The sequence below is a fragment of the Melanerpes formicivorus genome, unplaced genomic scaffold (genome assembly GCF_026170545.1).
Source record: "Melanerpes formicivorus ecotype bairdi unplaced genomic scaffold, bMelFor1.0.p_v2 SCAF_50, whole genome shotgun sequence".
Lineage (NCBI taxonomy): Eukaryota > Metazoa > Chordata > Aves > Piciformes > Picidae > Melanerpes > Melanerpes formicivorus.
In genome coordinates, this window is record NW_027142402.1 from 4,746,948 (window position 1) to 4,771,937 (window position 24,990).

The window sequence follows — 24,990 nt, forward strand, 5'->3', positions numbered from 1 at the left end:
GGACCTTGAGAAAACTTCTATCCAGCAGCTTCTTGTATCCTACTAGGGCTCAGATGTGGGACAAGGTCTCTCTAATATATTTAGCAGTGAGGGGATCAAGGGCGCTCTCAGTGAGTCTGCAGATGGCGCTAAGCTAGGAGGGAGCACTGATGTGACAGCTCAATAATCAAAGCACTCCCACCAAGTGGCAAACCTGACTTCAGCCTTCTCCCACTGCTCTGAATGGAATGGAATGCTCTGAAAGGACAGAGCTCAAGCACATAAGATATCATGACAATATTCCATGTAAATAGAGGTGACTCTCTGCAGCCTGAAGGAAGGTAGCCAGCCCTGGAAAGAGCCAAGAAATGGCATACATCATGAAACTGAAATCCTACACAGCTTTTCAAGTGTGCATGCTGCATATTATGAACCCACCTACAGAATTTAGCCCTACCTCTGCTTTGGAAAGGGCTTGGTGTATTATTCAAGGCCAACAAATATGCTGCTACTGAGTAGTGCCACATCCAAGTCCTCAACTTGCATATCATTATTCCTCCAATGCAAAAATACAGAGGAAGATAAATCAAGTGTTATAATTAGGCAACAGTCTAACAATAATTTAGAATTTCCAATAGCATATTGAAAAGGCATTCTTCTCATAATACAAAGTATTAATCCAACACTCTCCTGTTATTCAAAATTGTTTGGGAGAAAAACAATGATGGCTGTCAGGGGTTAGGGCTGGGCTGGCCACTAAACGAGTGACAGATGCTCTCTATTGAGCCCTCTCCTTCCCCAAAGGGATGAGAAATGGAATAAAGGAGAGAGACATCAACTGGAAAAGAAAACTAAAGCTTTTAACGAAAACAATAACAATAAAATAGAATATATACAAATAGATTCAAAACCAATATTGAACCAAACACCCCTGATGGCAATTACAGCATCACCAGTGATGCTGTGGCAGGCACTGGAGAGGTCCTAGACTGGACTCAACAGCACACAGGAACTAGATTCAGGAACCCAGGCAGAATGGACAGAGCCTTCCTTGGATGCTGTCCACTGAAGAGGACAACTTGACTCTCATGACTCCTCAGTGGTGTACTGAGTATGACATATATGGACTGGAATCCCTTGTTGGTCAGTTTAGGGTCACCTGTCCTGTCCACTCCTCCCGACAGTTGTGACCTTTCACTCTGTGTCCCCAATGCAATACACACAATCTAGCAGTGACTTTGGTCTGCACCCCAACCCTTGGTGCTAACTACAAACAGGGTTATCACTGCTAGAGGCAGATCCTGTCTGCAGAAATGTATCATTTACTTTGGGAAGTGTGGTTACTGAGAAGAGCCTGAGCTGAAAAGCAAAAGCACTAAACAGATCTTGCTCTGCTCTAACTCAAAGCAGGACAATGACTTCACTTTGTATCCACTGGTTATATGCTGGATCTGCTACCAGCCACCCTGCAGTGAGCCTGAAGCCAGAAGGAAGCTCACACTCTGCAGAACTCCAAAGAAATGAAATGAAGTGCCTGTGCCTGACACCACTGGCTGACCCAAGCACACAAACAGCCTAACACGATTCTGCTAGGTCCCACTTCCAGGATGCTGAACCACAGAAATGGTAGATTTTTTTCAGAAGGAATAATACAATCTTGCAGACCACACAGCACATCCTCAGTGACCTCAGCACGTGACATAAATGGTATGCATTTCAGCATTTCCAGGTTAAAAGGGGGGAAATAAATAAATAAATAAAGCCTTCATACAGTTAGAGCAAAAGAGAAAAAGCAAAACCTAGTGATTGTCCTTCATATGGTCTCTTTCTACTTGGTCCAGACTGGGAGGCAGGAGTTTAGATACATAATTTATAGTTTAAGTCTTCTTTAAATGGAAAATTAAATCAATTCAGAGATATGAATTCAAAACATATTAAACACATTAAAGCTCAGTTCCTTATGGGAATCAAGTTAGAGCTGCTTTAGTTCTGAATGACAGCATCCATTAAAGTTTGATGTACTTCACCCAGTCTGCTTTAATGTCTTACCCTCTGGTTAACAACCTAACAGACAAACCTATAGCTGCAAGTAAAAACTGATTCCAATACCTTGCTGGAAGTGAGAAATGTGCCTGCAGACTGGGGAAGAGGATGTGAGTCTTTTGGGGGTTCTTAACATCCTTTCATTAACTTGGGTCTGTTCAAATAGCAAACATTTTGCACATAGTTGTACAATTAGGTTTCTTGCATACTGTTGCCTTTAAGAATCTTCCTCTCTCAAAGCTTTTGCTCCAGAATTACAGAAGTAACTGGCCTGTTGACAGCTATTCACAACAAATTCAGCCTTTCACTCTGGAAGCACAAGGAGAGAATGTCCTTAAGTGTTCATCGCAAAATTACCTGTTAAATTCGCTCTGCTTTTGCTCAAAGGTTTTCACTTTTTACCCCAATTTTTCTGCAATCCTTTGAGCCACACGTTAGACAAATCTAATGTGTGAAGCAAGCTAAAACAAGATGTTCATTGGCCATCTCCCAAGTCATTAAACGCCTACCACAAGATTCCTCTCATACTCTCAGGATCAGGCTGCAACTGGATTTAAAGAAGAAAGCCAGTTGGTACTCCAAATGCTGCTGTTTCCTCATTCTTCTATTCAATATGAAAAAATCCTTCATCAAGGCAATGAATGTAGCAAAAGCAGCACTTCCCCCAGTAAGGACTGACACAGCTCAGGAAGGCTCAAAAAGTGGTTAGATGCAATTCACAAAATTTGGTGAGCAAAGAGACAGAAACATAAATGAAGTAGCCGGGAGGGGGTTGGTCTCTTCTCCCAGGCAATCAGCACCAGAACAAGAGGACACAGTCTCAAACTGCGCCAGGGGAGGTTTAGGCTGGAGATTAGGAAGAAGTTCTTCACAGAAAGAGAGATTTGCCACTGGAATGTGCTGCCCAGGGAGGTGGTGGAGTCACCATCACTGGAGGTGTTTAGGAAGAGACTGGATGGGGTGCTTGGTGCCATGGTTTAGTTGATTAGATGATGTTGGGTGATAGGTTGGACTCGATGATCTCAAAGGTCTTTTCCAGCCTGGTTAATTCTGTTCTATTCTATTCTATTCTATAGGAGGTATGGTAAATATGCCACCAGTTTTGTAGGAGAGGTTTTCAAACAGCAAGTAATAAAATGAAGAAACCAGTGACTAGTAGAAACTAGTAACCTGTTAGCATTTACCACCACAAGGGTCTAGGCATAGAGTGTTCTGCATTTAATTCTCCACTGAATAGAGCTTTTACTGCAAGCAGATGGGTACTGAACTGACTTTCTGCCCAAGGCAGCAAAAGCCATGTGGCTCTCCATACACTCATGTCAGACCTTCTTCCTGAGAACTAAATGCAGATATTGTCCCACAAATTATGCAGAATTGACTAATTGGAAGTCACTCTCAAGACCTGCAGCAGAACTCTTCCAGATTTGGTGTATCTCATTAAGCATGCAATTAGTGGTAGCAAGTAATATTTTTATAGTCCCAGCCAAAATGACAGAGTTAATTTGCATGCATCTCCCTTGTGGAAAAACAACTGCCTAGAGAAAAAGGAATACCTTATTAAGAAGCTACAGTATTTTCTTTCACATTTATGCCATCACCCACCTCGAAGAAGCCCTGGGACTACAGCAAGCCTCCTGCAGGTTTGTTGCTCCTAACTTTGCCAAACTAATTGTTTAGGCTGAGATTTTCCAGTCTGGGCACTGACGAACATCTGATTGCTCACACAAAGCAAAAGGCAAACACAGAAAATGTGAAGGAGGAAGAGATGCAGAGAAAAGTGTCCAACACAGCAAACACCCCTCCTAACCTTGGCAAGTCATCCAGAGGCCCGACAGCTCTCTGGCAAAAGTGCCCTCCTCTTCTCCTTTAAGCTTTAGTTGCCATGAAAGTGAGGTCAGTTAAGACAGCAGTGTCTGTGTCATGAGCAGAAGGTCAGAAAGCAGAAAACAAGGCATAAGGGAATGGAATCATTGCAGAGAAAAGGGGCACAAAGAAGGAGAGTCTGTTTCTAAGGACAGAAAATGGGAAAGCATAGTACCTGTCAAATTCTTTTATCCTCTCAGCATGACCTTCAGGAATCAAATCAGTCAGATTTGTATCAAAAGGGAAGGCAGGAAAAGAGGAGAGCTCACGGAGTATGTCAAGGGTGGTAAAAAGAACCTGGGACTGGTGACATGTGATACAATTAAACCGTAAAACCAGAAAACTCTCCTGAAAGCAGGTGAAAAATCTGCTGATGGTCAGATTTCACTATAAGCATCATACAAAAGAAGAAGTAAAATTAGGAAACATTGCTGCTGACAGACTGTGGTAAAACAGGGAAGCACCAGGAGAAACAGAAAGTGTATCAAGGAAAGAAAAGCAAGGAGGAACAAGAGAGTACGAGAAGTGACAAACACTTACACACCAGCCACTGTAAGGAAGTCTAAGCAACAGAATAGGACGGATGCTACACAATGAAGAAACTACACAACAAAAAAATAGGCTTAGAATAGGAATTAGAGACAAGAGCCTTTAAGAAGGACAACAAATGAGCAGCTCTGTTAGTGAACACAAACACTGAAGTGGTGCTGCCCCTGGCTGAGAGGGCAAAGACAAGCTAATACCTACAGCTAAGTGACAAGATGCATCAACCGCACTAAATCACAACTGATGAACGGGAAGAGCTCACAGCAGAAGAGCCAGGAGCCAGTCAGAGGAAGAACAGCAGCCAAAAGATTAGAAGTTACATGCAAAGTAGCCTTGTAAAAAAAGGATTAAAATAAAACCACCAAACACAAAAAACCCCAACCACAAATAGTATTTCTTCCCGGCTCGAACAGCGAATGCTTTACAATGGTTATTGAAACAACTGGCTGTAGTGAGACATTTTGTCCCAATCAACATGTCCCTGCTATACAATAGGATAATGCAGCCAAATAACCCAAGAAGTGCAACATGCACTTTGTTTCCACTCATGATGACATTTTCCACACTTAGATAAAAATCAAAACAGCATGTCCTTTATCGGAGTCAATAAAAAGAGAGTAGGTCAACGGCTCTTCCTTTAGCCTATTATTGCCAAGGCAGAAAAACATGTTTTTGCAATGCCCTACCTAAAAAACGTAGACTAGATCTTTTGTATTTGGCAAGAAGCATGGAAAAGTTCAGGGAAGAGGCTAGATGTTTTGTTAAATGCGTAAGGGTATGGCGTAGCTTTGCTAAGGACCCACAAACAGTGGCCTGAGAATCTAGTCCTGATGTTCTCTCTTCTTACTTAATACTCAGCATCAGATTTTAGCCTGAATTTATAAAGCCACTTCCCTCAACATCTCTTATAATAGCCAAGAGCATGTCACAGAATCATAGGATGGCTTAGGTTGGAAGGCACCTTAAAAGATCATCTACTCCAACCTCCCCACCTTGTGCAGGGACACCTCTCACCTAAACTCAGACACTCAAGGCCTCATTAAACATGGCTTTGAACACTCCTGGGGAGAAGGCATCCACAACCTCCCTAGGGCAACCTACTCCAGTCCCACCACCTTGTCCTGTGCTGTAAAGGCTGCAACAATCTCCCAGGAAGACAAAGCCATATCCATAAGCAAAAAAACCCAAACACTAAATCATACATGAAGTTACTTCAGCATAATCCTTCATAAAAACAGAGCACACCGCTGAGTGCTGCAGAGAGAGCGCTCTTGGGCAGCTCTCCTTGTTCTACACTGTCCCCTTCAGCTCCCTTCTTTTTCTTGGCACTGTCACCACCTGCTATCCCACTACACATAAGCCAGGTCCTCACTTAAGTGGCACATGGTGGGGTTTCAGGTATAGATGTGTCCATATGGCTTCTCTTTGCCCCAGCTTTTCACGGCATTGTCCCCCATCTGAGTAGCTGTGTCTGGATTCTGCCCCCCCCAAATCAAGCACTCAATCCACCAAATCCTAGAACAGACTTACATTATTTGGAAACAGCCCTCAGAGTCTCTTATTCCACCAGGAGCACCCTTTTAGCCCACTGCCTGCAGATTTTTAGGTCATTTAAATGAACAAAATAAATGAAGACGGTATGACACAGATTTGACCGAGCAAGGGGCATGATGGAGCATGAAAGAGACGTTACAAATCCCAAATAAAAAGACTAAATTATACTGAACAAAATGCAATGATAAATGGAAGTGTGAAAAGGCACACTGATGAGTGCTATTTTATAAACCTACCCCTCCCAATAGTGTTTAAAAACCTCATTCAGGAAAAGCCATGCAAGGAAGATTCCCTCATTTGCATTTTCTTTACTATTCATAGCATCTGAATTGGACTGCATGCAACAACAGAGCAATTAGTTTAAATACTGCCAATATTCTCACTGGTGATAATTGGTTGCTTCTTGCAAGAACATCTGTTCCATCTTTCCTAAGAAATGAAGTACAGACCCTGTTACCTAGACAACAGAATCCTTCTGAGCATCACGCACTATAAAAGGGCAATATCAACCCAAGTCACACTTCATTTTCCTTCTCCCCACTGCTCCCTTATCATTAATGCAACTCAGGGCCTTGACTTTTTAAGCCCATGTTTGTAAGACCACATAAACTCAACCCACTTTCACATCCATTAAAAGTAACAGCTGTGCTACTGCCCTTTGGCCAGGCAACAGTCGCTTTGAGCCTTCGTATCCGGCCAGTTTCCACTGCCGTGGCTGCCAAGATGCCAAGCAGAGAATGCTGCACTTTATCAGTGCTCTGAGAGCAATGTTTTATCAGATCTTGAAACCTCAGCTCAGTCCCCCTGAATGTGCTGCAGAAACAGTCACCTTCACCACCGAGGCCTTGGATTAGCAGAGGTATTCAAGTGCTCAAGGGACTCACCCCACACCAGCCCTTACTAGTGCTCCCAAACCAAATTAAGGAGAACAGCAGCAGATTTCACCTTCAGAAGGTGCCCTTTGTTGCTTTAGCAAATTGGCCACATTTTTATCAATAGTGATAAAATAAACTGAAAAGAAGTGCACTAGATGGAAAATTCCTCTGTGTGCTTTAGTTGCATGGATTTATTCTCTTTTTTCCTGTGTGCTTGGGATGGAGGACCAACAAACATGGAAGCTCAAATGATGTGTGAAATGTAGATTAAGCACTCAGAAAGGAAAACAGAGCTCAGTGAGGCAGAATAAGCCACAAAACAATCACCACCACTCAGCTATCACCCTAAATTCACCTCACTTCATCTCCTTTGTGACAACATCCTAAACCAACTTTAGCTTCTTCACTTTCTTCCCCCCTCCTTGGCTGGAAGAAGAGAAGCAGCCCACTCTGTCCTCAAATATGCTCTAGCTGGCCCTGCTAGTGGGGGGGGGGAAGCTTCTGTAGGAAACCCCCTGTAGTTTTTATGCATTTGGTTTTGCACAAGCAATTGCAACCATGCCCTGGGTGTGTGCTTCAAGTCAGTCAGTGGGAGTCAATAGCACCAGAATATGCCATCGAGAAGAGGAGAAAAGGCTATTAAACCAAAATAGAAGCAATCAGTTCACCACAGACCACACAAGAGAACTGAACATTTGAGGACTCCACTAATGCAAACATGACTGCTACTTCTCTGGGAATGCTCTGACAAGCTCTATTTCCACTAGCATGCAGAACAACACAGAAATAATTAGATGAACAACTGATAAGCAAGTAGATGGCATTCTGAGCACTAACTGGAGTAACCAGGACTATTAAGTTTAACCACAGAAGATAAGCGTGGGGTTGCTTTGCTTTGTAGAGCCTGCTTTTTCAGAGGGGATTTCAAGGCCACTTAATTTGGTAAGGCAGAAATGGAATTGTTTAAAGGAAGGCTTCTATAGCAGCACCTTTACAGCAGCACCTCTACAGCAGTGTCTCCCAGGAAAAAGATAACATCTGAAATATTCCCAGTGGGACAGGGATATAGATCTGTTTTTCAGGCCCATCTGTGGTGGGGAAAAAATAATTCATGAATCCTCTAAGTAATGAAGAAAGAAAATAAGAGCTTGGAAATGGTCTGGATTTGAGATGAGTAGAAGGAGGAAATATGAAATAATCCATCTGGCCCCAGACCGAAAAAACTCTGAAGAACGGAGATAGCTGAAAATGATGAGAACTTCAAATCACAGTCTAATTCCTTATATAGGCCACAAGGTTTTGAGCAAGTTCAGTGAATTTCAGATGTGGAACACTACAACAAACCCTGAGGAGAGAGACTTGGGGGTGCTGGTGGACAAGAAGCTCAACAGCTCTCAGTGTGCACTTGCAGCCTGCAAAGCCAATCAGATCCTGGGCTGCATCAGGAGAAGTGTGGCCAGCAGGGCAAGGGAGGTGATCCTCCCCCTCTACTCAGCCCTGGTGAGACCCCACCTGGAGTACTGCCTCCAGTTCTGGAGCCCCTATTACAAGAGGGATGTGGAGGTGCTGGAAGGTGTCCAGAGAAGGGCCACGAGGATGATCAGAGGGCTGGAGCACCTCTCCTGTGAGGACAGACTGAGGGAGTTGGGGCTGTTCAGTCTGCAGAAGAGAAGGCTCCGAGGTGACCTAATTGTGGCCTTCCAGGATCTGAAGGGGGCTACAGGAAGGCTGGGGAGGGACTGCTCAGGATCTCAGGTAGAGATAGGACTAGGGGGAATGGAATGAAGCTGGAGGTGGGGAGATTCAGGCTGGATGTGAGGAGGAGGTTCTTCCCCATGAGAGTGGTGAAGCCCTGGAATGGGTTGTCCAGGGAGGTGGTTGAGGCCCTGTCCCTGGAGGTGTTTAAGAGCAGGCTGGATGAGGCTCTGGCCAGCCTGATCTAGTGTGGGGTGTCCCTGCCCATGGCAGGGGGGTTGGAACTAGATGATCCTCGTGGTCCCTTCCAACCCTGACTGATTCTATGATACTATGATTTTTAAAGGCCACAAGTACAATAAATACTTAGAGATAGAATGTAAAGCTAGAGGATCACCCACCCTCAGAACAATAAAACAGACTAGATAAACCTGGGCAAGAAAAAGGTCATTCATACAAAACAACAATCACATGCCAAAAAAGAAGGGACAATTACTAGTCTGAAGAGCAAAGATACTAAGGCAGATGAGGATACCAAACAAATACTGGAGCTTGGTCAGAGACAGATCATTCATCAGAGCAAGAAGCTTTTTTGGAGTAGAAACTCAGAGAAGTCAAATCAAAATGGATCTAAGACAGAGCTAGTGGCAAGGAAAGCACTGTACTGCTTGTAAATATTAAAAGCATCTGGAGATAAAGGGAGAAGAAAGCAAGGAAAATAATACAAAAGGCAACTGAGGTGAAAAAGAAACTAATCTAATGAGCGAGTGAAAATACGGCAAGACAATGAGAGTTGAGAAACAAACTCCACAGGGGCTGTGGGGTGGGACAAATTCATTAGCACAGAAAGAACAGGCAGAGGCTTCCTCAAATGTCTTCAAGAACTGGCAGCAGATCTCCTATTTCCTAACTGTCTATAACCAAAATTATCCTACTGATAGCTCCTTTCAATATGCTGTTCACATACTCAAAACACTGCTGACTTTTCCCCACAGCACAGTCTGTCAGGACTACCCTGACTGCAGTGTCCTTGGGTGGCTGCGTGTGGAAAAGCTCAAGGCCAAGAATACTGAGCACATGCATTTGGTACATGAGCTCTGTGTGGAAAGATGAAGTTTCAAATTCTGCATTTAGAAAGCAGTGGTGTGGTAAAAGCAGTGTTCTGCTTTCATAGTATCAGTCAGGGTTGGAAGGGACCACAAGGATCATCTAGTTCCAACCCCCCTGCCATGGGCAGGGACACCCCACACTAGATCAGGCTGGCCAGAGCCTCATCCAGCCTGGCCTTAAACACCTCCAGGGACGGGGCCTCAACCACCTCCCTGGACAACCCATTCCAGGGCTTCACCACTCTCATGGGGAAGAACTTCCTCCTCACCTCCAGCCTGAATCTCCCCACCTCCGGCTTCATTCCATTCCCCCTAGTCCTATCATTACCTGAGATCCTGAGCAGTCCCTCCCCAGCCTTCCTGTAGCCCCCTTCAGATCCTGGAAGGCCACAATTAGGTCACCTTGGAGCCTTCTCTTCTGCACACTGAACAGCCCCAACTCCTTCAGTCTGTCCTCATAGGAGAGGTGCTCCAGCCCTCTGCTCATCCTCATGGCCCTTCTCTGGACACCTTCCAGCACCTCCACATCCCTCTTGTAATAGAGGCTCCAGAACTGGAGGCAGTACTCCAGGTGGGGTCTCCCCAGAGCTGAGTAGAGGGGGAGAATCACCTCCCTTGACCTGCTGGCCACACTTCTCCTGATGCAGCCCAGGATCTGATTGGCTTTGCAGGCTGCAAGTGCACACTGAGAGCTCCTGTTGAGCTTCTTGTCCACCAGCACCCCCAAGTCTCTCTCCTCAGGGCTGCTTTCCAGCCAGTCACTGCCCAGACTGTATTTGTGCCTGGGATTGCCTCCACCCAGATGCAGGACCCTGCCCTTGCTCTTGTTGAACCTCATGAGGTTGGCTTGTGCCCACCTCTCCAGCCTGTCCAGGTCCCTCTGGATGGCCTCCCTTCCCTCCAGCCTGTCTGCTGCACCACACAGCTTGGTGTCATCAGCAAACTTGCTGAGGGTGCACTCAGTGCCACTGTCCATGTCACCCACAAAGATGTTGAACAAGCCTGGTCCCAGGACTGATTCCCTTCCTCCTCTGTACGCTCCTTGATGTTGTTGTCAAACTTCTGAAGGAGGTAGCTGCAGCCAGACAATACAACTGATTAGCTGCTTCAGATGATGCTCCACTTTCCTTACAATTACTTGACAAAAAAAAAAGATACTTCAGGCTGTGAAACTTACTTTCAGAAAAATTTCAGTGCAGTTATAGGCTGATAAGAAGTCAACTTAATTGATCAAAACAAAAGTTGCTTTTCATTCCACTTGATTTACAACTTGTGTACGTTTTATTTTACGAAGCTGATTGTTCTTTCAGATACCATAAAATACAAAATAGGCAGGGGGGTGGAAAAAAAAGTCCACATAACTCTTTTGAAGAATAACCCAAGCAGGAATTTAAGTACTCCCTTAAACAAAAAGGATTTAAATTACACAGATTATACAAGATTAGGCCATGTAACACAGAGAGCTCTTGTTCTTCCTATGGCATGCAAAACATGAGTTGTCATGTAGCTGCATCAAAAAAAAAACCTCCTTCCAGCTGATTCACACTTAAAAAATCATGCTGCACATGCTTCCAGCCAACACATGCCTTAACTCTCTAATAAAAATCCCTTCAGAAAATACCTTTTTTTTTTCCTCCCCCCCCAGCTTGTTTCACTACCTGCAGCTATTGAAAGAGGGAGCGGAGTTTCAAAGCTTCCAAAAACAAATCTAACAATCTTTTCTAATTAGGTGGTAGAAAATTTATGGGCAGACTTTATACTGCCAAAGATTCCACATATTTATATTATCTTGGCAAGGGAAAAGAAATTCAGACATTCAAAAGGAATCTCCTACAGCAAATGTACTCAGGGATATGGACTTTACTAAGCCTTGTTTTACCCAACCTGGCCTTAAGCAAAGCCAAAGGCCAAGGTTAGAAGCCTCTTTTTCTGCATAGCTGCTGTGACAGTCATGGTCACATATCAATAGATCCAAGGCAGAGGACTTGTAGCTATTATGAAATTCTATGTAACTGTACTTGAAGTGAGCCAATGGTATTACAAATCTTCAAAGTGTTTTACTAATACTGAAAAGTTATCATCATTCCTGCAGAGCTGCTCTTTCCTGCACTCCTAAGTGGTGCAGACAGGTCAAACAGGTTCTAAGGCCAGCCTGGTCCACAGGCTCAAATCAAGTAGCTTCACACTGAGTTGATTTGACTAAGCAGTTCCCGACCAGGGAGGTGACATTGGAAGTGACATGCAGCACCTGACAGAGGGAAAAGCAAGTAAGCTGCACCAGCTCCACCAGCAAGGCTCAACCCCTTGGGTGTCCCCATGCCAGGCTGCCAGCAGCACTGCTTGAGCAGCACACAGCAAAGGCACAAAGTGTTTCAAGGCAGTGACAGTAAGTCTAGCTGGACCTCCCTGGCTCAGCTTCAACACCACACCACCACAGACCCCCAAAGACAGGAGGAGGGAGACACAGCTCCAGAAGAGCTGCCTGTGCACAAGGGCAGGGGGAGAACAAACACAGCGAGCCACAGCCTTGCTCAAGCCAGCTGACAAACACCAAAAGGTTACACAAACCTATCATTTAACCTGGGAGGCTTCTAAAACCTTGCCCACCCTCAGAAACTGAGGATGCCAAAATATTTGTACCCTCTAGCTCTTTGTAACACACATTGCATTAATAGGCAAAAGGCCTCAGAATAATTTGTGCATGCTACATTGTTCAAAAGAGCTTTCAGTAACTCATTTAACATTACAGTCGGAATTATTTTAGCCTGTACCCATAAATGCAACTATGAACACAAAGGCCAACTAATGCTCCCACCAGCGTCCCACAGTGTGCTGGCATTGTTTCAAGGTCTCCCAGAAGGAGCAGCCTTTAGCAGCTTCGCTAAGGACTAGCACACACAGGCACAGGATGTGGCAACTGGAATGGTTGTGTCCCAGACCCAGCACTCACCCAGGGCACTCCTTCAGCAAGGCTCTACCACTCCAATTTAAACCACCCCTAATAGCTTAGGCTAATTATTTTTTCTAACAGAAAAAGACTACTGAGCTATAAAATGAAACAAAACTAAGCCTGATATAGAAAAATGAAACAAAATCTAGAGTTGAAAAGTTGAAAGTAAGTAATCATCACTTGCCCCAGGAGTTACTGCCTTTATGATGTTTTCACTGACATAAGCCTCCTTCCAGGAAAAGCTCACACTAATAATGGTAAAAGAGGCTTTATGTTTTTCAAAGTTCTAAGCAAAACCAGACCAATTTGATCTGTAATGACAGAAGAGAGGGAAAGTTGTTTGGGTTTTTCCCCCCTATTGGGGGAAAGTTGGCCATTAGGTCTTATTCTGAGTGTCTAGGCAGTGTGACACACACAAAATGGTCTTGGACTGCAAAACCAAAGAGTTTTTAGGTCAGCAATAAATTTCTTGAGCATATTGTCAAATGTCTTCAGGATACAGAACTATTAAAATGTTGTGATCACTCACACAACCAGGACATTGCTGCTTCTTTCATGTTCCTGGCTTCCACACAATGAGTAGGGCTGGGGGGTTTTCTGGTGTTGGGGGGGTTGGTTTAGGCAGGGGGTTTAAATGTCAAGAGAACTGTTTCTGACATTTTAATGTGGCCTCTTTCTGGCTAATAATCTTTACTTAATCAGTAAACATTACCCTCTTTGTTACCTATCTAAGCCTTTAAATACAAGATTAGCTATTAATACATCCATTGTAAGTCTGGATAGTAGATCATGTAAGATTACTTGATTCTGTTTGTTTCTGTGAGACCAAAAGTTCTTCTTTCTTTTTCAACTACTTCACCTTCACCTCTTTCACAGACCAATTTCAAATTTCACTGAGGCAAACAGTGATTTGCTACATTACCTCAGGTGACAGAGTTTTACAACGAAGTCTCAAGAAGAGTGAAATATCATTTGAGGAACAATTACAGGAAGAACCACTGAGAGGATTCAAGCAACAACTTACACAGCAACTGAGGAACATCCCAGGCTGCACTAAGCTTTGCACAAAGCTTCACCAATAATGATGAAAAAGTTTAATAAAGAAACAGAATCAAGACTGAAATGGTGATATATATCAAAGAAATAAATGCAATTTGATCCTCTCTATTTCCTTATGATGTTATGTCCACATAGGACAGAATCAGCTCCATATCACAATGTGAAGAGGACAGTAGGGAAGGCCCCCTTCATACTATTCCATATATCATCCCCATAAGAGTACAACTTGAAACAGACAAAGGACAAGAAGCAAAGAGGTTTAAAATAAAAACAAACTCCAATGCTGTCAAAATCAGCTTCATAGTAACCAGAACATAATCTAGTACTGGGGACAAAAGAGGATTTCTTATTCCCTCCAGAGGCAGAAATATTAGCACTGGCTAGATTTTGTGTGAAGTGACTGCCAGCAATGCAGCCACCTCTCAGATCCACAAGTGACCTTGACCTTACAGTGACAAGCACTTTAAAAGGATAGCAGTTTTATCTGCTAAGTCTCTTCATACAGCATTACTGTGGGCACTACCCTGAACACAACACACTGGTTTGTTCAGTCCATGAACACCATCAGTTCCTCCTGCCTCACGCTGCACTGCACACCTGAGTGCTGTGTCTTTCAGTGCACCACTATTGGATTATATCAAAAGCTTTTAGGCACAATCCTAACATACACTGCCACAGCTCTCAGAAGTGACAGCACTAAAGCAAGGTAAATATTTAATCACCAAGTGCACTTCCTTTGCAATGCAAGAAATTCCTGGGTTACAAAATTGAAGTTGCTATCCAGCCCTTGGACTGTAATGCACATTTTCAGTCATAAAAGAAACATTGAAAGATTAAATTCTACTTTCATATACAAACAACTGCATTTAAGCAACACTGAAGGAATGATGGGCACTAGAGTGCTCAAAAGTGTGCCATTTCCAAACCCATTTTTTTCCTCCTAAGACACTTGTCATAAAAATGCAATTAAAGCTGTTTTTTATTTGGCTTTGCAGTTTCTCTGTACTTAGCAAAACAAACAAGGGACGAGGAGAACAAACTGTTTTCAGGTACTAAAGACTAAGCTACCATTAGGCTGAAGTAAAATACATTACTAGCAGGCAGATGTGTAATGGCACTTGTAATCTTTCAGAACCATTTTCCTTGAAGTCATTTTAAAAACATCCTTTTGTAAAATAAATCATCATTAAAAGGTTCACACAGATTTCCCTCTCAGCACATAAAAGCAAATAAAACAGAATTATACCAGGAAGAGGCATTACTATTATGGAGCAAGAACCTCTCTCTCCACTGAAAAACACTGCATTATTCAGAGAACATTTGAAGAGAAGCTCAGGTTTGAATAATTTTCATGTTTGCATACTTCAGAGAAAACATTTAGATAATCTTTGTTACTTAATTCAGAGAAAACAGAAGTCAGTAAAAATGCTTTCAGTTATGTACACTTACTGCAATCTCTCTGCAGGCCGACATGGATATCCCTGTACCTTCAATCTGCTTCAGTGCATACTCCTTCTCATCTTTTCTGCACACAGGAAAGCAAAACAAAGAGAGGAATACAATTTAGCCCTGAGTTCTGTTACATGGATCAATACAAGCATAATGATTTCTTTTCATTTGGTCTGGATCAAGAAGCTGAAAAGCCACTCTGTTTTCATGCAGAACCTACACCTCGATATTAAAAGCAAGTTTCTTTCCAACAGACTCCAACATTCCCAGCAAAAGCTCCTAAGAGCTGCTCAGGATCCACGGTGTCAGGAGTAACTTCAGGAGTGGACATGTCTGCTTCCTAAGCAGAAGGACTCAACAGGACCTACTGACAGCACAATGCAGGGTTCTTCTCAGATCCCCACTGAGCAGCCCTTTGTTTTCAGGAATTAGTCCTTTACAAGAACTCTGCTGGACATATAGATGCAGAACCAGGAAATGTGTAACTTCACAGGCAGTAAGCTCAGACCTGTCTCACAGAAACTGCTTTAAAGTTCATTAATTAGCAATAAATGTCCATCCCCTCTCATACACAGTTCTGCCATGTCCAAGGCTTACACAAACTGCAAATTAGTAACTCCCTAACTCAGATTGCTTAGTGAGATTGTGCAGACAAAATTCTATTGTCTGCAGAACCAAGACCAACTCTGGACATGAAGGATTGGTCATGGCTTTTAAACTCTGGTCATGTTTAAACCACATGGTGCAGAACAATCCTGTGCACACATCATCACTTTGAATCCAAACCAGCGCAGCCACTACCCCACTGCAGTACACCCTTCTTTTGGCACATCTGCTCGACCAGGCACACCACCCCACTGGAACAGCTACCCTTGAACTAGTTCTACAGATGCAAGTTCTGCATTCAGCTCCTCAGACCCTCACAGTCTGAAGGTCACTGCAGAGACCAGGGATTCCGTCTGGCACACACTGCCTTCAGCAGCATTCCTGAACATCACTGAGAGCCTGTCAGCACTTCGGCAGCCAGCAAACAAAGAACAACTTCAGGTCCTAGAGCATGTAGGAAAGAAGGCAATCTTACCAAGCTGCAAACAGGATGCTTCTAGGACACTGGGTTTTGTGAGCATCAAGCAAGAAAGGAGATCATGAAATACTCCCTAAAATGAATGAGTATCAAGGATCCAAATACTATATTCTAGACCTCCCAAAATGTTTTTTGCCAACAGCATTGGAATCATAAATGTAACCCCCCTGAAACACATCAATACCATTTACTTGCTTTGGCAGAAAGGCAGGTCTGTGTGACTACTTTTCCAAAGTTAACTGTTCTTATTAGGCAAACATAATAGCCCAAAAGATCTCCACCAAGTGGTATTTTAACTAATATTTCCTGTTTCAGAGTGAAGAAAGAAAGAAATGCATTTAAAACTCCAACACTGAGTCAGTCAATGCAATCTAATGACATCTGCAATTCTAGATACTCAATAAAACAATATTAAGTAGCCAAAGGGAAAGAAAAAATGGTGCTTTATTAGCTATTTCCCCACTTGTAAGAACTCAATAAATAACATCAAATGATGTGTGTAATAGGCAAGTATACTGCTCAGGTCCCTCAAGACCTGTGCTCTTATGAAACACTTGAGGCAGGACGAAGTATTTCTGCTTCGTGTTGAATACACAGAAAAACTCTGGTGAACCCTGAACACATTTCAAGAGCTTGTGCAGCATTAAATAGCAGGAAAGGTTTCATAAATCCTTTTCTGACAGATCCTGTGTAAGTACATTTTTCACTAGAGAGTGGAGCAAGTGTGATTAAGATTAAACCCCAGTCCTTTACAACAACAAACTGCACAGCTCTGGTAGGAGGCAAAAGGCACCCATGCCAGGGATAGCCAAGCAGAAGCAAGGTCTTTGTCCGTAATCATTTTCATCTGGTCCACAGAAATAGAGGCTTGGGAGCAAGCCAACTAACTTCAAGGTCCTGCTGTGTGGGGGTTTGCCTGAGGGCAGGGAGCAAGCAGCACAGACCAAGGTTTAATCAAGTCGATCCTATTGAACAGCCACCCCAGGCTAACAGTGCCAGTGTGCTCACTGAATCCAAGTGAAAAGCAGAGCAAAACAGAGCTGAAAGGGAATCTGCCTCCTCAGAGGGTGTGAGCTAACCATTTTTATTAAAGCTGTTCAAAACCAGTGTAGAAGGATTTGCCTGCTAAAACAAGTATCACATCACACCACTGCCAGGCTTCTCTTCAGGCTTCAAGTTCCCTCATTCCAAACTAGGGGTTAAAGGCTAAAATCAACAGTGTTTCTCGTTCCAGCAGCACTCCCGTTCATGCTGATTTGCAAGTTATTAGCTGTTTACAAAAAGGAAACTTCTGATAGGAGATACCCTCACCCTGAAAGCTTCCTGACTCTCCATTTCAGGTTGCCATAGGCAGCATCCAAATGCAAGGGACCTCACACCTACCAGCAGTAACTGAGAAGATCCCTCCGTTACAAACGTCCATACCAGCATAAGGCTGTAGTTTGGTCTCTGAGGTTAAGCTTTTTCCCCCTCAGCAATAACTATGCCATTCTGTAATCTTTAAGGTTACTGTTAACATTTTCGTTTGTACAGTGCAAAGGAAAATTCTGCCCTCTTGCCCCCCCCAAATTTTACTCAGCTGGCTGACATCCAACTGCCAGATTCAGCGCAGAAAATGGAAATATGACTACTGCTGCTGCTTCTAGGTAGCACTTTCCATTTTCCCAAAGCTTTGAAAAGAACAAAGTACTGAATTCACTTCAGAAGGGTGCAGCTCAGAAGATAATTAAAACATTTCAAAGGAGTTCAACTGTCTCAGCTCTTGCAGTTGTGCTTCGTGGTGTTCCCATCATAAGAGAAACTACTTTACAAACAAGCCAATGGAAAACTAGAAACAACTTGCCCAAGACCATAAGAAGAGCAGGAGGATTCAAAAGTAGTGCATGGTTCAAAGTATTGTTTTATCTCTACTATTCAAATGCTTCAACTTTTAATGATGATCTGTCTTGAATTCAGTTATCAAATTTAAAATACATCCCAGTTTCAGAGTATCCACATCAAGGAACTGGCTTGAAAGACTGCAGTCACACTGAAGCTACAACTGTGAGTATCATATCAGTAAATATTGATATTAACATTGCAGTATACATCAGGAATGACTTCCTTAAGTGCACAGTATCATGAACAAAACTAAAGAAAGTGCACATTTTCTTACATTAAGTGCACCATAAAAGCATTCCAAGATACAGACAGAAAAACCTAACAGAAAACAACAACAATTCCTCCTTGAAAGCACCACTAATGGAATGGAAACATTTGTGACTCTGTAGGACAAAGCCTGGAAAGAGTGTGGAGCTCAGAGTCCTCCAGACAGGGTGCTGCCCCCAACAGAATATTCACACAGATACCTTGTGATGCTCTAATCATTTTGGTTTATTGCTGCCATGCAGCACAAATTAAATCACTCAGCAGGAGTGATTAACACCACAGAGTTACAAACTTCCCCTCCCCTGCAAGATAAGGCAAAACTGTGACAATGAAGTGCACCTGAAGTTAACTGAAAAACCTTCCATGGTATCAGGAGCCTGGCAGCAAAGCCACAAAACTGATCACATTCAGGGCTGTGAACAAGCTGCTCACAGAATGGTCTGGGTTGGAAGGCACCTCCAAAGGTCATCTAGTCCAACCCCCTCTGCAGTCAGCAGGGGCATCCTCAACTAGATCACGTTGCTCAGAGCCCTGCTGAGCTTCACCTTGAATATGTCCAGGAATGAGGCCCTGAGCAACCTATTCCAGTGTTCCACTACCCTCATGGTAACACTGCACATAGCCACAGCCCCTTACAAATGCAACAGTACCAGTAAAAGTCCCTATGATTGACTGGAAAAAGGACTTAATCACATGCTCATTAAGGTTGGAAAAGACCCCAAGATCATCAAATCCAACCATCACCCCAACACCACCATGCCCACTAAACCACGAGGAATTCCTACCCTTCAGTGTTTTCCATGCACACCGAAACAGCCACTAGCCCAAACCAATCACAAGGCCAACAAAATCTACACATGCTGTCCCTGCTCTTCCACAAGCAAATAGATAAGTATAGATACCTTCTGTTAACTGAACAGCTTCAGACTATTTCACAGTCACAACCACAGACAGATTTTTAAGATCTCTGTAATAACAGACCCCTGGAAATCTTCCTAACCTCAATCTTAATAGAATTTAACCTTTACAGTGCAACATTTCCTAATTGTAAGGAAAGAGAGCACGGCTTCAGTCAGTGTCACACTTCCTCTGAATTTATTGATGAGGATTCACAGAGATCTCAAGCAGCTACAGGGTTGGTGCCATTGCTAAAATTAGACAGGCTCCAAAGTATCTTGAGTGATTGAGAACTGTGAATTTCATGTGAGCAGGCTTCTTTTATAACAGATTGGCACAAGCAGACTTAGCAGCCTGTTCATAAAGGTAAAAAATTGAAGTGTTCACATCCAACCATCAAAGCTGCAAAATTATTCTGCTGCTCCAGGTAATTTCTTCTAGCATTTGCAGGAGATAGAGCTCAACCTGATCCTATTTCTTTATAGACAGGCTTGATGAGAGATAATGAATGGATCTAGGAAATACCTCCCTTCCAGAAAGGATATTCCATGTGAAGATTTGCTACCTTAAAGTAAGGAGAAAAATTCCTCTGAAATAAGGAGGAAATAAACTTCTGTTTAGCAGTGAACTGTGTAATAAGGCCACAAAGTTGTTCAGACTACGACAAAAATACATCTGTGTCGTGCTGCATAAAAATCACTTAGAAGAAGAATGTTTGTGACTAACTACAAGTGTCAAGAACATTAGCTGTCTGGGTGTGGCAATTTTATAAGCAGAGGTCCTAAAGCCATGGTGTAAAAGCATGCTGTTAACTCCACAGTCCCAGCTCCATGAGCATCACAGCTCCTTCTCTGCAGTGCTAAATAGTGCAACCTCGTTAAGTGGGCAATTACTATTAAATCACCAAGTGTTGGGAAGCCTCCATTTGTCTTGAGTCTCTTTGGTGAGAGCCCGTTTCAAACAGCAAGTGTAGATTTGGTTATTTTCTTTCTAAATCATTACAATGCATGAGGTGCACCTGCAGGGGGAAAATTAAAAGGGGGGAAGAGGAGGAAAGAACAGAAAAGAAACCTCAGTGTAGCACCTATCAGAAGGACAATGGCCTAAAGCTTGAAAGTTATTCAGCTTTCCTTTTCCAGCTCACGACAAATGCTTCCTCTACAGCATACAGAAAGCTCAGATTTATCAGAGAGACCTGCCACACAATTTCTGTTCTTTTCCTTCAGACTTGCCAACTCAAATGATGTGATGTGAAATCTCCACTTCTCATAGCCAGACCTACATGAAAGCTCACTAACACAATGTGGATGTAACTCTCTCTAAACTAGCCTTTAGGTACAAAAGCTGCCACCCAAATCATGGGTAAGAAGCAAGACCAAACATTTTGTATGGGCAGAGTCAGACGCTGCACACATTTGTTACAGCTGGAAAATTGCCCAGTTGAAAAAACACCCCCAGGAGAAGGTGTAAGGGCTGCAACTAAATCACAGTATCACCAAGGTTGGAAGAGACCTCAAGGATCTTCGAGTCCAACCTGTCACCACAGACCTCATGACTAGACTATGGCACCATGTGCCACATCCAATCTCCTCTTGAACACCTCCAGGGATGGTGACTCCACCACCTCCCTGGGCAGCACATTCCAATGAGCAATGACTCTCTCTGTGAAGAACTTTCTCCTCACCTCCAGCCTAAACTTCCCCTGGCACAGCTTGAGACTGTGTCCTCTTGTTCTGGTGCTGGTTGCCTGGGAGAAGAGACCAACCCCCACCTGGCTACAACCACCCTTCAGGTAGTTGTAGAGGGCAATGACACAAAGTCACCAAGAGCCAGCTTTTCTTTAGCACAAATTCTCCACCTCCTACAACACATCCAACTTCTTACGCTGCTGAAACCCCCAGCTGGGTTCTTCTTGGGGCACCAGGACACTGCAAGGATAATGCCAGTTTGGAGCACGGTCTAGTTGCTATGTTTGTTGTCAGGGATGGGTGTAGGAAAGGCAGAGAAGGTGTTCTGCTTGCAGCTGAGCTCCTGTGGTCTCGCTCAGGTTGTGTGCTGAACAATGTGGGGTTTGGGCATGTTCCCCAGAGCACAGAATCATGGAATGCACTGGGTTGGAATCTTTGAAGCATGGTTCGCTTGGGTGATGATGGACATGGTTTAGCACCAGATTTGGTAGAGTTAGATGATAGTTGGGCTTGATCTTTAAAGTTTTTTCCAACCAAAATGATCCTATGATAATTCAATTCAGTCCAAAAAGGCGGGGGGGGGGGGGGGGGAATCATCACTGGTAATAGAGCATCTCCTTTTTTTTTCTCCTCACTTTAATGTCAGGCAGTTAGGGATCTCACAAAGTTACAGATGTCTTTTCTTCAGCCTTGCTACTTTCCCAGCAACAAACAAGGTCTTTAGTCAGCAATAACCATATCTGCTCCTGGGGAACGTGACCCATGTCCCGCTTCCTTTGAACTTTAAAAAGCCATGTCCCACAGACAGAACTTCTCTCATGCTCTTCCTGTAGCTTAAGATCATCACTTGGATAAAGTTCTGCACTAACATTGTTTCCCACCATTGAACTCATGCTAAAAGTAGAATAGATGGCATTCAATTCATAATGGTCTTCTCGGTTGTTCTGAACTGAAGGTCAAATCGAATTTGGTAATTTGTCTACCTCTGTTTCTCCTTTGGAGCATGACAGAACTGGGCAAAGGAACAACTGGCTGTGCAGTGCAATGAATGGTTTTAATCAAAAGGTACAAAGGTTCTTTACTATGAGGGTAGTGGAACACTGGAATGGGTTGCCAAGGGAGGTGGTTGAGGTCCCACCCCTGGAGATACTCAAAGCAGAGCTTGTCAGGGCTCTGGGCAGCCTGATCTAGTTGAGGATGCCCCTGCTGACTGCAGAGGGGGTTGGACTGGATGACCTTCAGAGGTCCCTTCCAACCCAGACCATTCTGTGATAAAGATAACTTTTGAAGCCTACAAGACCCTTGAGAACCCAGCAAACACTCATACAGGAACTCTGCAGCAGGAATAGACGTTCAAAGACGCAGGCTGAAACCCAGCCTCAGCTGTGTGAACGATAGTGAACCAAAGCACCCAACGTGGTGGTTCTGAGTGAGAAGGTGTTAAAGCTGAGCAGGAATCTGTGATAATCCATGGAGGTACTAAAATAGTGAGAATCTTCTTGAAACACCTTTGAATTAGCAGATTCCATGAGTCAGAAGATATGAAGTGCCTTTCTCAAAACACTCTGCTTAGGAGTCAAACAGCAAATCTCATGCTACTGGAACTTCATGAACGAATGGCCTTCGTAAGCTGAGGAAGAGTAAGTTTAGGCTAGAGTTTAGGAAGAATTTCTTCAGTACAAGGGTGGTCAGACTCTGAAGTAGGTTGCCCAGAAAACCTGGGCGCTTGTGCAAGCACATCTGCAGTGTTCTCCATCACTGCAGTTTGTGGGGATTGGGGGCTTTTTGCTTGTTTTTTTTTCTGGTCTGTTTTTACATCATGCATGATGTGCAAATACTCATCTTGAAAGTAAGCTTATGAAAGAAACTTTGCAGCACTTGTGCCTACAACACAGATTAGACTGGATGACCCAGAAATACATCAGCATATGAAATTTCTGTATGTGCAGTAGTTCACATGAGAAGTATTTAGCTTCTAACCTCACTCCTGCTCTGCCTTGCTTTGCACCCTTCCTGGGGGCAGAAAGGAATCTCTTTTTACTCCCTCAAGCTCTTCCTGCATCACTGTTGGAAAATTCTTAACCCCCCTTCACTCTGCAACAGGAAACTTCTTATCCTCTTCATCTCTTTAAAAAAGCACCACTAACTCTTGAGAGGTCTTCCTTCACAGCTTCTTATGGCCTAATTCATGCACAGGACTTCTTCTACACACTTGGCAAAAATCTTTATCTGTTCCCCTCTCAAACACAACCTCTTCTACATCTCATCAGCATCGACTCCTTTCTTTCTCAAGCTCCTATCACCACCACAATACCTGAGTGCTGGCCACAGCAGCACACTAAATACCAAGCCGAATGCCATTGGCTTTCTGAAAGGCTATAGGCTGCACAGCTCATTTCTGCACTTGGTTCCAGGGAGAGGAACGGAAGAAAGGCCAAAATAGCCATGGAAGAGACCATATGCAAGGGGCACTAAAAACAACTGCTCACCACTTGCACTATGCTCTTGGGCAGGAAGCAAAGCCACCGTGTAGCTGCACTGGCAGCTCGCAGTTAGGCACAGTTACGAAATACTAACAGCCCCTGCCTAGATTAGAAGGGTTATTAGAATGCTTTGCAGGCAACTAGCTAAACAGGTTTGGGTTAGTTCTGCTGCTCCTTCTCACACATTAAGAGCACTCAGTGGTAAAAGGTATTTTCAGGATTTGCAGGTAAATCCAGTATTTAAGTTTACTTAGCTATTGGGAGATTATAGTGAGGCATGAACACCTTGAGCCATTTTACCTGCCTGAAGATAATAAGTTCCATCAAGAATGAAAAGTATTAAAGTGAGGAACAAAACATAGCTTTTCAGACACCATCAGTGGCAGAATTTCTGCATTCAGGATCAAATACATTGCCTTGTTACTTGGGTCGATATTTCTGTGCTTGGGTCAATATTTCTGTGCTTCAGCCTGCCACAGGATTATAGGTTGGACTCGATGATCCTTGAGGTCCTTTCCAACCTAAGTTATACTGTGATTACATTAGTAATCAACAGCTAGAGCTGAAAAGTCAAATTGCTTGCATCCAAGACAATGTCAGATAGAGGAAATATGCAAATACATCAATTGTTACACTCTCAAACACCTTACAAGCGTGAATTTGCATTGGTACATAACACTGCAGTTCCCAACACACTCCTGCTATTCTGCTTCAGTAATTAAAACACTGCAGAACAACAATGTGGAGAGAACAGCACACGAATTATTGCTGCACAAATACTGATTTAAGAAAATAAGCAGATTACCTTTGCCTCCTCTACACTGACAGCTCTCTACCACCACAGTAATCTCAGCCATGAGCGTGACCAGCTGCAACCTCTGAACAACATAACAATATTAGCAGAAACCCCAAGCGCAGCGAGCGGCCCCAGGAGAAAGCTTGGTTTTCCCACAGAGCATGCTACTTTTTCCTCTCTTAATCAGGATTTGGGGATTTTTCTACATCTGCTTCAAACAAACAAGATGCATCAAATAAAAAATGCTAAACCCAAAAGGTTCTGTGGCCAGGACCACAGCCAGCATTCCCAGGTTACATTACGCACTTGCCCTGGCTGTGTGTACGTCATCTTCTTTCCTCTTCCTATGGCCCAACTCTCACTTGACTCCTGCGTGGGCTTGGATGCTGTAAGCACTTCAGATCCGTGTTAAGAACTTCACATTAATGCTGCTGCACACCAGTATCAGCCCAAGAAAGAAAACAGACTGTCCTCTTTAGTAACAAGCTTACAGTACTCAAAAATGGGGGGGGGGGGGGGAAGGTGTGTGTAAGATTATATTAGTCTCCCCCCTCCAATGCATGTACTTTACAGTGATCTTTTTGCACTTGCATGACTGTTGCCCCTCTTCCAAAAGAGAATTCCATATTTGGCAGCTGAGGAGAAGCCTGGTTCATAGCCGGCCTCTTGCTCAGCCCTCTTGTTTGAAAGTTAGGGATAAATTAACAACTAAGTAACCTGACAAGTTACAAATAGTGAGCTGTTTGGGTTTTTCAAAGTGTATCCCTGCAGT

At 43.5% G+C, this 24,990-nt stretch overlaps 1 protein-coding gene across 2 annotated transcripts in view; it reads right to left on the minus strand.

Moving 5' to 3' along the window:
• CDK19 (cyclin dependent kinase 19) overlaps positions 1–24,990 on the minus strand; it is a 93,320-nt gene that overhangs the window by 62,627 nt on the left and 5,703 nt on the right. For both annotated transcript variants that reach the window (XR_010990029.1, XM_068160533.1), the window contains exon 2: positions 15,123–15,198. Coding sequence is in view for 1 of the 2 variants with exons in the window: in XM_068160533.1 (XP_068016634.1) it covers positions 15,123–15,198 (76 nt within the window). In the remaining variant the exon portion in view is untranslated. The remainder of the gene's footprint in view (positions 1–15,122; positions 15,199–24,990) is intronic.